The following is a 17,401-nucleotide window of genomic DNA, read 5'->3' on the forward strand; positions in this document are numbered from 1 at the left end:
GACTTTATAATCTCTTCTTAACCTAGCGTAAACTGCCCACCGTTCCTTTGTCTGTTGCACTTTAGCATCCTGTCAGGCTTGTAAAGCAATTTCCCTTGCATTGAAACACGCCATAGTAAATCAAGGCTTTGCTTTTCTTTGATGGATGTCAGAGATGACAGCGTTTTTAATGATCTTTTCTAGTTTTGTTGCTGCCTCTGACAGAGTGCCACTTTGTAGTTTTTCAATAACTATCCTATTATCCGAGTCACCAATTAAGGACAGATCAGTCCGCCTGCTCACTTGAGTTTGTGGTACTGGGCACGAGTAAAAGTTAACTAGTTTCAAACTTGTCTCAACTGGTAAATTTTTTTTTTTTTTCTGTTTCTGCTCTAACTACTTGACTGATTAGAGTTAATTTTGAGTTAATGAATACAAGGTCTATCGTACTCATGCCATTGTAGCAAATATGTCCTCTGATCCTTACTATTAGTAGATGAAAACCCTCCTCTAAGTAACTACTGACCTCTTTTGTTTTCTGAAGTGGAACATCTATACGACAGTTAAGATCTCCAAGGATTACTATATCCTCTCTTTTTGTCACTTGCAGAGACTGATTTCAATAATGTCTGACATGGCGTAAGGTTGAAAATAAATAACCAATAAGAACACACAGTCTAGTGTGCACTGCAAGAGCATCGTGGACTTTCGCTTACAATGAAAGGCCAGAATTTATCTGAGAAAAAAAACAAATTCCTCCTTTAGGTCTTCCAGTAGGTCCTTTGTCAGCTAGAACATGCGCTGAGTAGTGGCTATTGAAATTCCATTCCGATGTTAAAGTTTCCACAAATATTGCAACATCACATGTCTGCAGCATTGCTTGAATTGAATGAGCTTTACCTAGTAGTCCTTCAGTGTTCCAAGACAGCAGCTTGATTTCTTGAGGGGAGGGGTCATCCTGTCGCTTAGTTACGTATTGAGATGCGTGCTGATTTTTCTAATGGGGCGAAAAGAAAATCTAACCATTACATCTTTAGGCCAGAAATTTGAACAGTTAATAGTGTCTAAGAAGTTAAAATGTATACTGATATAAAAAGCTTTGTTTGTGCCTTTGGTGTTCAGTTGAGAACAAGATATGTTACAGTTAATCCCATTGTCTTGTAGAAATTTCATGAGGTCCTCTGTTTCTGGATGTACACTGCCAACATATAACCAAGCAACCCAGGCTGCCGCTTGGAGTTTAACTTGAGTTTGTTTAGATCCTCTAATAAATGGTATACTTGAACGACTATCTCCGACCAAACTTCATTACATGTAATAAATATCATTTTTGGTCCGTATTGATGATGTAGATTGAAATAATAACATTAAGTTATTTATTAGACCACCTAATCAATACAAAATCGTCTTGGATGATTTACATAAATTTGTTAGCTAATAGTGGGACATGTTTCGCCTTCTCTGAAGGCATCATCAGCCATAGTCTTAACCTTAAATTAAAAATAAGCGTCTAAATAACATGTAGTGATGAAATGAATTTTAAAATCTTGAAGAGATTTGAAGTAAAATAACATTAAAAATAACAATGATGGTTTGAAAATACAATGTGATGAGATACAATAGTGGGAGTATTAACAAAATTAACCTTAGAAGGCTGCTAAAATAAGTACAATGGAATAAAACAACAGATTGTTATACAACAAGTAGTAAGATTGCATAAAAGTAAAGTTGATAGTAATGGCGGTTATAATTAGACGATGGCGAAAAATCTTATGTAATCAAAGTAAAGAGGAGAGAGTAAAAGTCAAAGTTAGTCGAGAGATCCGAAGTTCATTATGATCTTGAAGATAAAGGATGAAAGTCAGATGCATATGGTGAAGTTGTAGAACACGTTGAGGATATGAAGTTGGTGAATAGAAGTTGAAGAACAGTTTCAAATAGGATCACTATGGACCATCTCAAAATTTGAAGTGATGTTCAAATGTTGTAAATTGTGAGTTTGTAGATATTCTAGTTGAAAAAGCATATACAAGTGGAATCACTTGACGGTGACAAAGATAGCTTGTAATATTATGAGTATGAGATTTTAAAATTCATTTCATCACTACATGTTATTTAGACGCTTATTTTTAATTTAAGGTTAAGACTATGGCTGATGATGCCTTCAGAGAAGGCGAAACATGTCCCACTATTAGCTAACAAATTTATGTAAATCATCCAAGACGATTTTGTATTGATTAGGTGGTCTAATAAATAACTTAATGTTATTATTTCAAACTTCATTACTCCTTATTTGTCGTTTCATCTTACGGAAATCGGGAATCTGGTCATCATCGTTATTATTGTCTCCGTCAATTCCATCATTATTCCCGTCACTATCATTACCATCTTTATCGGAAATTTCATGCATCACTGTCACACGAGTAAGTTGGATAACATAACCACAATCGTCATTGTTTGAAACTTTACCGGCATTATTATTAATCTCAGTATCATCTGAATGGTCGCCTGACTCGATATAATTGGAATAATCACTCAATTATCAATATATTGTACCAAATCGTCATCAATTTCAAACATAATACGAGAACTGGTCGCCATTATTACTAACACATGGCTACAGATACGTGCCAAACAGTTGAAATAGAAAAAATCATAACACATGTCGCACGGAGATTCTGGTGGTAGATTTAGAAACTATGTAGTATCTACTACAGGGTGATGACGACTGGAGCAGCCATCTGTCAGAAATGTGCAAACTATTATGACTTACATAGACAGCCGCAACACGGAGCGCGATCGCGCTCGTGGCACTTTCCGCTAGGCTACAGAGGAGCGCGATCGCGCTCCCCGGCACTCTTAAGAGTTAGAGGTAATCACGTAGGCTGAGTGGACCTGGAATTAGACTTGTGTCCAGGTAAAACTGCCTGACCTGGTCGGAATCGAACCCGGGCCCTCTGGATGAGAGGCAGGCATGTTAGATCGCGAAACCGCATTAATTACCGGTACGAGAGTTCAAAATCCTGATAATTTATATTCAATTTTACAGGGGAATTTTCATCAGTTTCCCGTGAAAACTTCTTTCAGTGAATTATGATTCCTAAATTCTCTAATAATATTCACACATGTCACAGAGACAAATATTGAGCAATTAGGGGTACGTTATCGGAGCAGCTGGTGAAAGGTTTGTTTACAAAATACGCTCGCTCGGGCGGGTAAAGAAATATTCAAGGCCGGCGCGCATCAGATAATACAGTTCCAAGGTTGCAGAAAAGACATTTTATCAGGAAATTAGCACCGAAGAGTGAGAAATCCAAACCTCAGAGACGTATCGTGTGTTAAAAACACGGCAAAAAGAAGACATCACTGTACTGCTGCCAGGAGTGTAATTTGGGTCCCTGTCTCGAAGAGTGCTTCGAAGTCTATCACACGGAACTAAATTACTAATGAAATGTGAAACAATTATGTAATTATCTGCACGTACTTAGTTCTGTCATAAGGAATTCCAAATTTCGTGAATATCGGGCTACTCTTATACTTGTAGTAACGTTGTAAGTGAATCAATGTATTTCAGTCGCGCATAGTTGAAATCTCGTCCGGCCGCGGGGTTGGAAGCTCTTTAAATGGCTGCGACGCTGAGGGGTTAAGTCGATGTAGTCCTAATGTACACGGCGGCGGTACAAGATTTCCAGAAACTGCCTACGAACAGTATACAGGAGACCAAATTACAATGAAAGATTAAGAAAAAAAGGGATTTCGCCATCATGTTGGGTGCTTTTGTATCTAATGTGCTTTATTTTATTAGATGAGAGAATTAAAAACTACTTGCGGTCGTTTGGCTTGGCGTTATTAGATTTTTCAAAGAGTTTGGCTAATCAAAGTTGCTGAACTGAAAATTCAGTGCGATCACGACGTGCAAGTTTAGCCCTCTCCTGCATTCCTTGAGACGCCCGGTCCTAAACGTGCACCTCCTGCTGATGCTAGACCAAGTCAGTATTTTAATCCATTTTGACAAGAACTATTATTCTTAAAACACTGATATTTTACAAACTAGTAAACAATGTATCAATGTGCACAGGAAAACAAAATTTAGGTGAGTACGATCAAAATACTAGAAGGTACTGAGATCCAAATTTGAATTTTACAATTTTTCAAAAACTGCATGAACATATTAAATTTGTTTGCTCGGATGTTTGAATTATTTTCGTGATAATATGAGTGAAGAGAGGAATCACTTAGCTACAAGAAAATATAAACTACAATGAGATATCTTGAAAAGTGAGGATAGGATATGCTTTTATCTTTGGTGCTGCATAATAGGCATTTTCTCTCTGGCATTCTTAGCAACCACGGCAGTAAAGGAGCCAGCACTAAGAGGGTTAATTAAGGAGCTATCTAATGGCGAGATGGCGACCCCGATCTAGAGCCAGGAATATCGGCCGAGAGGATTCGTCACACTGACCATGCGTCACTTCGTAATCTGCAGGCCTTCGGGCTGAGCAGCGGTCGCTTGGCAGGCATAGTTTGGTTTGGTTTAGGAGATTTGTAAGATTATAATTATGCGCATTTCATTTTGTGGTGTTTAGCCAAATTGTTGATGGTTTTCATTCATTCCCGGATTTTCCGTTTTCCCTCGAAAAACGGAGAATCAAGGTTCCACTGTATACTGTAGTTTCTGATAATGTTGACTTACGAATTTTAAACCATATCTGTTTACATTGATGAGTACAGCGGTGGGAGCGTTTTGCCGTAACAGCTGAGATTTCAACATGCTCTGCTTGCTGCAGTGATTCTCTCGCAGATTGTGGTGCTACCTTTATTGTATTACTTATTAACGATGAGCTCCTCCAGTATAAGCTATACATTTCATTTTTGTTCCGTATTGAAATGCAATTATAAATAAATTTCCAATACACGGGAAATAGGCCAGCCATACTGTCCTTTGTCCAACAGTTGGCGATTCTGTATTTATCGCGGCCTTTATTATGTCAAGACGTGCGATTGTGACCCCGCTGCCAGCTAGCTTCTGCTTGCTCCTGAAAAATCTCTTCTCGCTTCTAGTATAGTATGTAAACCTTTTCTTCTTCATCTTCCCTGTAATTGATTAGTGGAGCAGTGAACTGGATGTTGGTATCGGATGCCTGGGAGTGATCCGGCTTGACAGATGAGGCATCAGACCTTGACTCAATGTCATTTGATGTTAGGTTGTTAAGCTGTAGAGCAGGTGGTGTAGGTGCAGTTTTCTTCTTGGTCAGGCTTCCCTTTTTCCCCATCATTGTATGCTGGAACCTTTGAGTGGCTCGAAATTTCACTCGCATATCTCTGCTTCAGTTGCGGTACAAATTTCTAATTTCTGTCTGTTTTATAATATCTTTCATGTTATGGATTTCTTCCCAAATTGCCTTCAGCTCTTCTTACCCATTCATCATGGCAAAGTTTTTACATAACCAAATGAGGGAACATTTTAATTGCAGCAAACACTTGCACCGATACCTGCACATTCTTTGAGGTACTATTGTTTACAACTGCCATCACATTCGACAGCTACATCAGCTTCCATGGTCGATTTCCCACATTCTCTGCATGGAGCAGTAGTATCAAACTAAACCTCATGTATATTCTCCATGCTGCCTGCTGTATCTTTGGTAAGATGGCAGCTCCTATAGATCGTGATCTATTCCCAAAATCCGTATTTGATAAGATACGATATTGAAGCTAAATTACCTGTATACTAGGGGTTTACAGTTGTGATGATTTCTTGATGCTATACTTTTAGTATTACTATATAAAGTATACTTTGTCTTCCTTAATTCGAAGTTTTCGTTGAAATTCCTTCACTCCTATTACGTCATTCCATGGCCCACTCACACCTTAGACCATTTATCTATTCCCAGATTCTCTCAGGGTAGGGTAGTGTAGTAAAGCCCTCCACCTTACTCGATCTTTCCACCATTCTTCTAGTTCAGCTTGATCCCAAGTTCCCATTCAGCTCTGTGGAGCTCAGGGATCAAGAAAAGGTTTGCATACTATACTTTATTGCTCTAGACTCCTGTATTTGCAATACAGTCCACAACAGAGAATGCCAGAAGTTACCTGTAATGAAGTTCGTTAGTTACAGGAAGCAGTCTCTGTATCCATGAATGTTCTTTGGTATTCTCTCTCCTGGCACTCTCATGTGTCCAAACCATTTTAGCTTTTTTTGAAGTTTACACTCTCCTGCGGTTCTCCTTATTTCGTCTTCTGTCTCGTCTTGTCTTTCCCGGTTATGTGAACGAATATGATCTACAAAATGTCACTAATATTTGTCCCAAATGGAAGATAATAATTGCTTTTACTCAAATAAAGTCTAAAATCTCAGGCAAGTAGAGAAATAATGCCAAATATTTAATTTGTAGAGAATAAATACTTCACTGACTTACAGCTATTATTTCTGGTACGTCGTGTGTGATGTCCTTGCTCACTGAAGTTCTTTGGTGTCGTCTTCATACAGAACCTTATGGGTGACTCTAGGCCACCTATTGGAGAGAGCTGTAGTTAAGCACGTTCTCTTGTGCTTTTAACCCTATGTTTTGTTGTTCATAGATCCTAACAAGGTTGCCAGATCACCAGTATCTGAATGGGTAGTGATCTTTGGCACTATAACAACACTCAGTATGAAGGGTGACATTGCTAATCGCTGTATATTACATCTTTCATTCTGGTGGTTCTGCAGTTCAGCAGATCGTATTATGAAGCCGTGCCTGTTCCATGCAGTCCAAGGCTTTAGTCAGATCTTATAGTAATAAAATTGTTAGCTGACCATTATCCATAGCACATTCGGTATCAACCAGAGCTGTTGTAGTAACGTGGTTAGGGCAAATCCTGACATATTGAGTAAATTGTTCTCATCTTCGTACGACATAATCAGCTTATGGACTATTTTTTTCAAGAATTTTTGACAGAAAAGGTAATATGCTTACAGGCCATAAATCTTCAGATGAAGTAGGGTTGTTGGTTTTTGGAATTGGGCAAACAATAGCTTGCTTCCACTGCGAAGGGAAATGCCAGTCATAAGGGATGTAGTTATTATGAGAGTTAAGGTAGGAAGAATGATATCTAATTTATTGTCCAACATCATAAAACTAATACCATCACAGCCAGTAGTACGTAAGCTGATAGGAAGGCTTGGGTCACTTGAGTGGGTAAGACATGAGAATTCTATTTGTTCAGTATTTGGTTTCTAACCACACCCAGGCAACTGGAGTGGGACATTGATGAGTGTTTGGTTTCTGATTCCATTTAATTTCATTCAAATATATATATATATATATATTTTCCTTTTACTTTGTTCTTCTATCAAACTCTGTCTAGTCAAGTGGCTGCTGAGCTCCTCAATATCTGCTATTAATTAGTTCGCTGCTTTCAGGAGCCTTAAAACCTAGATGTTTAATTGATCTCCACAGCTTAGCTATGTTGTTGGTATTTAGTTGAGAGTGGACGAAGCAAATTTTAGAGTTACGAATCATTTGTGTTACTCTGTTCTTTTAGTCTTCTGTAACACTAAAAATTTACAGTTTAACTATCTTTATGGTATATTTTATAGGCCTTATCACTATGAGACATCTGTTCACGAATGTATTGGTCTAGCCAAGGTGCTGCTGGGTGGGTGACCTTCTAGCTTCTCCATCTCATTGTAGGCCGTCCCCTAGGCCTTTTTGCATTTTTTGAGCCTCCACTTTGTACTTAGTGGGATCGATCGATCTACAGGTAGACCTCGTTATACGCGATAGTTATGTTCCGCGGAATTGCCGCTCATACCAAATTTTTGTAAATCGAGTCATTTTATATGTAAAATATAGGGTTAGGTTTCTGTTTACTCACATACAGGGTCTTTATTTATGCTTGGAAGGTACTTTATTGCTCGAACTTGGTCGCTGGCACGCATGGTTTCCGGCACTTCTGCAGTTGTTGAGCGCTAAGCTCCGAGATAGTAGGGTGTTCAATAAAGCTATTGCATACTGTGTCGTATTGTATAGTGTTTTATTGTGATTGTGCATAGTGCTGTAATATATGTGAAATATTCGTTACGTGAACGTGTATATCTGCACAATACTTACATTAAGTGCAGAAAATCGTGCACTAGGACAAGACAAAAGTTTCTAGTGAAATTTCCAGGGAGACCCATTCCTATCAATCGGACAATAAAACAACTGGCCAGGAGATTCAAACCTACAGGTTCAGTAAACAATAAAAATAGACGTAAAGGTCGTTATCTCCTTACTGAAGCGTGTTCGGTACGAGGATATTACGTAAAAATCTGTAGCTCCTTCGTAGCCCAGATTTAACGGCGTGTGATTTTTATTTGTGGGGAATGTTAAAAAATGTTATGGGAACAACCCTCACACACTAGATGAACTTAAAGACAATATAAGAGTTGCAATTGCATCCATCAGTGCTGAAGAACTTGGTAGAGTAACCGAAAATTTCATTAGGAGATGCTGATTATTTTGGCAGCACTTGGGGAACATTTTCAGTATAAACAGTCAAAATGATGAATAAAATGCATGATAATGATTTTTGAGCATAAACTGTAAACATGGTAAAACAGATTTATCTCACCTCATACCCAACTCCGTATAGAAATGGGACGGGGTGGACAAACAATACCAGTACCTCAAAATTCCTAGCAATGTAATTATGTCCTCTAAGGTACAGATTTTACCTGGGAAGAAGCCATTAGTACATCTCGTGTATAGCTGCAAGTCTTCCAAAGATTTTTTCCATAGTACTTTCAACCATGTAGCAGTACTAACTTAACTAAGACATATTGGGTAATATACAAGACTCATTCAGTTGTCAGAACTTCCATCCTTGCAAATTCAGAAGGGCTCTCCTTTTTTTGAGTAACCATTGATTATCTTGGTCTCTTGAAGACACCTATCCGATGTGGTGAACTTTTCACTTATGTGCTTCACTGCGGTGCGGCTGCTTCTCTTCTATGGCATGGTGGTGATGAGATATTAAAGTTTCACTGTTGCTTTTATATATCCAGGGCTTGTTTAATTCATGTTTATTTTATATTATGTATTTTCTATTGCATGATCTTTTTTCTCCCTCTTGTTTTAGTCCTTGCCTGCTAGTGTGAAACGTAGAATCAAATCCTTGAAGAAACTTCAGCTGGAGGCAACCTATTTAGAAGCTAAATTTTATGAAGAAGTTCACTTATTGGAAATGAAGTACCACAAATTGTTCACACCATTGTTTGAGAAGGTAAGTTACATTAAAACGAATAGATTTTGGACTGCTGTCTTTTCTTATTTTGTTACTGTTGGCTTTGTTCAGTAGTTCTTTCCTTTCCACTTAAAAAAGAAAAATATTCATTATAATTATGGTCTCTACTAATATGGAAATCACAAAGCCAAGAACATAGCTTAACACAAAATGTTCTGGGATAGATTGGATATTTGCATAATTACTTTGTTTTAACTATACATATGAAACCTCGTTCCTCATTAACACGTTTCCCCGCGTAGCGCGTCCTGGTTCTCTTTGTATTAAAATTTATATAAAAATAACTCATTGTCACAAATTTTTGCTGTTACCGCTTAGTACAGTGTCATTTTTCCTAGCCCGGAAAATGTTATTTGTCATCTCTCGTTAAGGAAACTTAATTTCCAGCTCGGGTAATAGCCGTCGCCACTTTTTTACAGTAAAAGGCCTTAAATGCTTGAACTTCACAGGATAAGTTGCACCTTCAGGGAGCAAGCCTCAGGAATGTTCAGTTTTGCTTGCCGGTTAACAGCGAGATTGCTGAAAATCTCGGCATGCTTGTGTGTGTTTCGCATTCCATTCAGAAGTTAAAAATTTCTTTTGTGTCAAGTGGTACATTGAAGTGTAGCGAATATTTGTTGCGTGATACAGTAGCTTATATCTGGATTAGGAACATAATCGTGTGAAACTGACTAGCGTGGTGCATATTTGTCTTGTGGTAGCCTAGTTATGGTTACGGACAGTTGTGAAATTCCTTACCAAATGAACACAAAATTAAAATCCGTATCTTTAAGTGTGCCGAGGTCGCGAATGTTGCACTTGCACCTTCAAGTTTCTTCTCGATCACTCAGGTTGGTTCAAGTTTTGTTGACTTCAAAATGGCGGCCTAAGTCATTCCTCCTGGTCGCTCATGGTCGAGCGTAACCTCCAGTTCATTGTGTACAAGTGTGACCCGAAAGTAATACTTAATAACCCACTGCTCAGAAATTATTTTATTTATTTACATCGTGTCAGAAGCATACATAAGTTTAAAATTAAAGATAAGGAAAAACATAAAACATAATATAAATACTCCAATGGCGAAGAGCCACATTAAACTATGTGAGCCCAAAACCTTGCAACATCAAGTGCATTTGGCTTCGCTTTAACCAGGTCTTCTGTTGTGCAGCTGAATGGACATGAACTGCATTGCAGCAAATGGGCTGTGGTCTGCTCTTCTCCACATACACACAACGTACTGTTCACTTAGAAACCCCATTTCTTCTGGTTTACCCTGCACCGCGTAACACCAGAGCGCACTTCTACTAGCATTTGTTTTAGAAATAGTGTGATCAGCAATAATACTTCCAATATTTTTATTTGCCCCTGTGCACATGGTGTCTTGTGTGTTGCCTGGTGTTTATTACACCTTTCATTGCACTTGTTATTTTATAAATGCCAGTGGAAAAGATTGTAATATTTGTTTTCTCGTGGTTTTTCACATCTTTTAATACTTTTCTCTCATCTTTAGAAATTGTGGATATAATTTTCACTGTACTTGCGGATACATGACATAAAATGCCCAGTCGGAAAAAATCGTACCTAGCGCTTCTATATCCTGGTTGGATGGTTTTTATTTGTATATTCTGTAGTATGGTTTCTCAATTTACACACACTTTTTTCCTTTTCCTCTGCAGAAACGTCCTAACGAGGTTTTACTGTATTCAAATTCCTGTCAGATTTTACTTCTATGTAGTAATTTTGTCTGTATGCCAAAGAGTAGTCCTTAGATGGTGTGCAGAAGGCTAGCGAGTGGTAGCTGTGTCAAGCTAGGAGTTTGCAGATTGTCTCTTCAAACATTAACAACTCTTTGATCTTACAGTCATACCTGCCAACTCGTCCGATTTACCCGGAAACTTTCCAGTTTTTAACTCTTCTTCCGATTTTCCGATTTATTTTTACTTCTTCAGATTTTTGACTAATATAACCTCTAGTACGGCCAATACTCTTCCACTAGAATAAAGGATAAATTCTTATGTGCTTGTGTAATTTACGAAACCTAATTTTCAAGCGTATTTGATGCTTTATTTCGTGAGTGTTTCGTCTGTTGCCACCGTGTATCGTGTTTCCCGCTCACCTCCGCTCCCGCTTTATACAGCTGGGGATTCGGGGCGGCAGTCGTCCTGCAAGCAAGAGGCTAGCGCGCGTTAGCGACTCAGTTGATCAGGACGAAAGAATGAGTTTGTTATTGTGTTGTTCGCGCACTGTTAACATCGTTTCTGTGTAGTTTCGTCGGAGTTGTAGGCCACGTGTTTTTCCTTGCATTTCTATGACAGTTTCTGGTATTTTCTTTTCTCGTTGTGGCCAAAAAATATGACAAACGTTATCTCCAAGTGTTCAGAGATGCCTATACATTTCTGTTCATTTTACCGGCTATTAAAGGAAACTACCGTATTTTCTCGCGTACCGTAATAGACGCCCTTGAATAATTTATACATCCCAATATTTTTGGGTCCAAAGTGGAATTTGGCGCACCCACAACTTCGAAGATCCATCACTCAGCTCCGGATGCGTTTCAAAATAAAGATGCCAACTACTCAGGTAGCAGGCTTCCTATTGTGAAAGCGGGCATTCCAAATACAGGGCAGCGTGCTGTATTAGCTGGCAGGAAATCCCACTGCACTAGTTTTAAGAGTGTTTCGCGTACGGGACATTATGTGATCTCAAAATTGTTTGTCAGTCCACAGTACTCGATTAATACTGCATCATACAAACTTGCGGTGATCAGTTACGCCGAAACATATGGGAATAGAGCAGCGGGCAGCAAGTTTTCAGTGTTCAAATGAAACGTGCGCTGCCACAGTAACAGAAGTGCATTTCAAGCGGCCAACAAGTCTCGCAAAGCATTTCGCGGACCAAAAAGCAGCAAGTTTCCGCAAGTAGAGGGTTATCTGCTTAACTATATGATTTCGTTACGCAATCTTGGATAAGCCGTTTCTCACAAAATGCTGCATTTTAAAGAACGAGAAATAGCCGCAGCACGTGCAATCAGTCTCGTATTTGAAGGTTAGCCGAGGCTGAATTAATTTTATGAAGAGAAATGGACTTTATCTTCGAAGAACAACATTATGTCAAAAAGTGACGAATGATTTCAACCATTTTCAGCGCTTTGTGATTGAGAAGCGTAAAGTGAAGGAATATTTTATCACCCTTATAGGAATCGCAGGTCAGACGCCAATCAGTTTCCATATACCATAAAGTCGAACAGTCTATAAGAAAGGAACATACAGTGTTATCGCACGCGCTACCGGAAGCAAAAAAAACTATGTACTGCAATGCTTGCTGTAACAGCTGATGGCAGAAAGCTTGCACCTTACATTGTTCTAAAACGAAAAACAATGCCAAAAGCAAAATTTCCACGAGTGATCCACATTCGTATTCAAGAAAACGGGTGGATGGACACGTCACTCATACAAGATTGGATACGAACGGTTTGGAGTAATGTAACAGGGTCCCTCCTTCGATGCCGGCCCCTTCTCGTGTTGGACAGGTTTTTTTGCCGGTATGTCATTCAGGTCGTATTGTCAGCTCGTAATGGGAAGAATATTTTCCAGTGTTGGTACTTCAAACCCACGTGTCTAACTTATCTGATGTACCCTATTTGACTTTTCAGAAAAAATCTCACGCCGTCATTTTACTCCAAATGACTATAACTGCAAATGGGTTGAACCAATTGTGTTTGGATTATATTTTATGTATCTTTTAAATGTAAATTGTAAATATCAGAATTCCCGCATCCGCAGTTTTCGCCTGTATTTTTCGTCAAAAACACGCGTTAATCACACGAGAAAATACGGCATTATGCATTTTGTTGCGTGTGTCGGTGTAACAAATATTATTCGTATGTAAATGTCATAAATGAGAGTGATTAGGTACATTTTCTTGTAACCATTTTTATGTTTTCTTAGTTTAAGATTTTAATTTTAATGGTCAATTCGCATTGTAACTGTAGATAAGTATGCCTTTTATCCTGACCTTTTTTCACGTAGACCGTGGTGGAATATATGTGATGAAATCCAAGAATTAAAAAATCTTCCTATTTTTGGTTTCTAAATGTTGGCAGGTATGTACAGTTTTAAAATGCACTTTTTTTATGCAGCATATATCAGGAGTGACATCTGCTGCCATTATTAACCCTTTGGCACTCAGCCTATATACAGGAGTTTGCTCGAAGACACTCAGACTAATTTCTGTCATTTTCCAAACCGACTTCCAAAAAATCAACACGTAAAGAGTTTAACACACATTAAAATGAAATAAATCGCACTAATAGAGGAAACTATGAGCATTTCAGAAATGAACATACCTAGAACGTATTGTTATTGGAAAAGCCAGAAACAATTATTAAATTTTGAAAATAAATTTTAAAAAATAATTTTTGATTTTCAGTGGCTGAAAAATCAGACATTATTGCGTATTCCTTCTTTATTCATAGACGTGAAAGAAAGAACATTTATTTCTGATTAATTTGATATCAATATGATGTGTGTGCTGCAATTCATTCATGAAGCATGGCACATAGTTATTCACTGTACATGTAACGGTTATCGATGTCAGGTCCTCGCGGTCTGATGCACGGTGAGCAGCTGTGACTGTGTCATTTCCCACATAATGCGAATCACTTTCGGCAAAAGGTCATTATTACTGTCTAAATCATCTGAAAATTCAAGGATATCGGCTTCGTTCGGCCTTGAATATGGCCTAGCCATTACGATAAAAATATGACGCAAGCACGTGCAACAACGGAGTTATGAAATGGAGTAAAATTATAGTTTGCGAAGTACAGCGAACACACGATATACCAAAGAAATGAAATATACTCTTAACTAAACTCATATCAAGATCAAATTGTTGTATTCATAAGCCAACTAAAACAGATCCACGCAATTAACAACTTCAAATAACCACAACATAAACATTCACGGTCAACAGATTTCATTTGTCGAAAATAGAAATATTTTGTGGGGCTGGTGGATATATCTGTAGAGTAAAACGCAAATTCAACGTTTTAAGGTACCGTCACGATCAACTGTTACGATTTAACAGCCGCAGAAATGACGAAAATGCTTAAAATAGGACAGAGCCGATGTATCGGCGCCGTGAGTGTTTTCGCTATAACCTGTCGCGCTGAGTGCGAAAGGGTTAAGGATCCTCTTATGTGACCTGTTAATTATATTTTGGACCAAGTAATGCAGTCTTTGATAGTGTTCTCTTCAAGTTACTTCATTCTCTTGTTTCTGTTCCCAGTGTACGGATTGTTCTTATGCTTTCTTTTATTCTCTGATAATCATCCGTTCAATGAGAATTTGGAGCACGTACTGGTATGTTTCTTGAGGATTACTTATCAATTTGGCCACATCAGCTGCAACCATGAGATAAATATGGTCTTTCGTCTCATTTTGTGTCATTTTTTGTCAATACAGTAGAACGTCATTACAATATTTCTGCTGGGGCAAGGAAAGAGAAAGTGATAAACAAGAGAACATACTAATGAATAGGCAAATAAGAACTATGCAACGGAAATATGGAAACACTTGATTTTTCTTACATGCATGTGTTTTACACCACGTATGTATGGGTACAGTGAAAGCTAGATCTACAGTTTCTGAAGATGGAAGTATTAAAAGGTGTGAAAAGCACGACATAAAGTATTAACGTGTTATTGCAGGTCCCACTCTAAACAAATGTAATAGTGAATTGTTAGTTGAAGCTTTATAATCCAGACCAGTTGGTTATTAAATGTTTTCTGGTTACACACTGATTAGACGCACCAGTTTGTGTTGAAAATTTTTGCCTAATTTAGTCCTTTTCTGACAGTTATTTTGGTATATTTTTAGCAATTTTTATTTCGTCAATAATTTTGCTAAATTTTATTTCTACTTTTCAGCAATAACAGGTAAACCAACATTACTGACTGATAACGAAGATATTCTCCAAGTGTGCGGGCTTTGCAACTTAGTGCTTTGAACCAATGTGTTGTACAGGCAAAACACATCTTCCTTAATACACGGCAGATAACACATTTGCAGTATAACAATGTTGTATTTTTACATAAGTATATATACATGAGTTACGCTTCTGCTTAGAACACATTCAGTATTACACATTATATCAAAGCATATAAATTTGAAAAAATTGCATCAGCTGTCACTTTGACAAGTAGGGCCTAGTCTATAATTTACACATCAGTCTGAAAAGGACAGATACCATGAGTTCCATATTACTGGAAGTCAGTGCTGTTCTCCTGTCAGACATTAAATTACAATACGTTGAAAATGCCCTCTCACTATCAACATTCCTGACTGATCACGAAGATATTCTCCAAGGTACTCAACACTTTTAAACCACGAATTCTGCCTGATCACAGGAATAGGGAAGAGTTTAGCTTTAGTATGTTCGTCTTCATATTTCGCTATAACCTCTCGCGCTGATAGATGAATGAAATGATTTATAATTTTACGTAAATGAGGGATCCAGCATGCATTATCTAGGCCTAAATGTCATTAAAGAAGAAATCTAGCATAACTGCACAAAGTTATTAGAAAATTTCTTTCTCAGAAAAATTGTATAGTATTGCATGAACCTGGTATCATCTTTGGATGATCAACTTTTACCAGTGGAATATTTGCCACCATAAAAACTTGAGTTGTAGATAAAATGAATTTGTCTTTATCGTATTTTGCTCGTTTTGCTGCTGAACTAGTGTCCGTGAGACTAGCTCGTCTTTTGATGCCTGTCGCCGTTAGCGCCTTTTCCTTGTTATGTGAAACTGTTATTTATGTGTTTCAGGCGCATGTCCTTCTCTGCCACTCAATTCGTACTTTACAGTATTCGCATATCGGTATCTTTTTAGTTTTGTCAAACATGTAACATCCTTCCGATGCAAATTCTTTTTGGAAGATAGGAAAACTTAAAGGGTCCACCTTTTCAATACAAAAAAAAACTGTCACAACCATTTTATAATAAACTGAGCAAAAAATACGAAATTTAATGCACTGATCAGCAGTGATTTTCAACAGGCAAGAGGACAGTCACTCCGTCATGTAAATATTGATACGATAAATTTCTTGCTTCACAGGAAGCTAATTTAGCAAGATAATCGATATATTATATCTCAGCTTTCGATATATATCGAACGGGCATAAAGTCGATTGTAGCATCAGTTACCGGATTTTATTGCCACAGCTCGTCTCGAATCTCCATCGTTAACTTCAAATGACGTAATTCCAAATAATTTCGTAAATTATTTTGTGATTGTGCTTAAATGTAAATCGTTTCGCGTTTTTGAGCCTAATTCGTAAAATTTTGCAATTTCACGCTTTGCGAAAAACAGGTGCCTCTAACTATGACCGTGAATTACTTGTATGTTGCTCTTGACCATGTATGAGAAAATGACTGGTCGCTATCTTGAACGTAACCGTAATTTTGTAATATCCGGCATTGGTTTGGACAGATTAGAGGCGGAGGAAGATTTAGCATTCGCACTAACTCTCCGCACTTAAGACGTGAAAGCCCGAAATCCTGAAGGATTTTAATTTTGTCTTCCTCAGTAAGCAATTTCACGACCTTTTCTGTATCCGTGACTAGGTGTTCAGAAGATAAATATCCACCACGTTACTCAACTTCTCACGATTCTGTTCTTAATTTGTACGTAGACTATCATAATGAATATTCACATCCCTTTACTGTACAATTTAACAGAGAATGAATTTCTCACCGGAATGCGAAGTACAAGCACAGACAGGTTCATTGGGTTATTTAAGCAATCTGCCAACCAGGAAGGAAAACTGAACTAATGTGAGGCTAATGGCTTTCTTCCCGAAAGTGCAATTTATCCTGTGAAGTTTAGGAATTCAAGGTCTTCTCCTGTTATCGCACAACTTTCTCTGATGTGCTCCTGTGGTGAGGGATCTTATTTGTGTTGAAAATTCCATTCACAAGGGGTGACAAAGAACATTTTCAGGGCTGGGGAAAATGTGTTTGTGCTAAGCAAGATGTACTTTTTGGACTTGTTATTTAAAAATTCTAATTTGGCAGTTTTCGGCAGTCTAGAACTGTTCTAACTTACCTTCAAAAGATCTAAAAGGGTAAGAATTACAGAAAAGGAATAGGTAAAAATTTCTGCTTATTTATA

General features: G+C 37.9%; 1 protein-coding gene across 1 annotated transcript in view; it reads left to right on the forward strand.

The window, feature by feature from the left end:
• Nucleotides 1-17,401, forward strand: part of LOC136866370 (nucleosome assembly protein 1-like 1) — a 74,488-nt gene that overhangs the window by 11,564 nt on the left and 45,523 nt on the right. Inside the window, exon 3 of the mRNA XM_067143254.1 lies at nt 9,085-9,228. Within this exon, the coding sequence (XP_066999355.1) occupies nt 9,085-9,228 (144 nt within the window). The remainder of the gene's footprint in view (nt 1-9,084; nt 9,229-17,401) is intronic.

This window comes from Anabrus simplex, chromosome 3, assembly GCF_040414725.1.
Source record: "Anabrus simplex isolate iqAnaSimp1 chromosome 3, ASM4041472v1, whole genome shotgun sequence".
Lineage (NCBI taxonomy): Eukaryota > Metazoa > Arthropoda > Insecta > Orthoptera > Tettigoniidae > Anabrus > Anabrus simplex.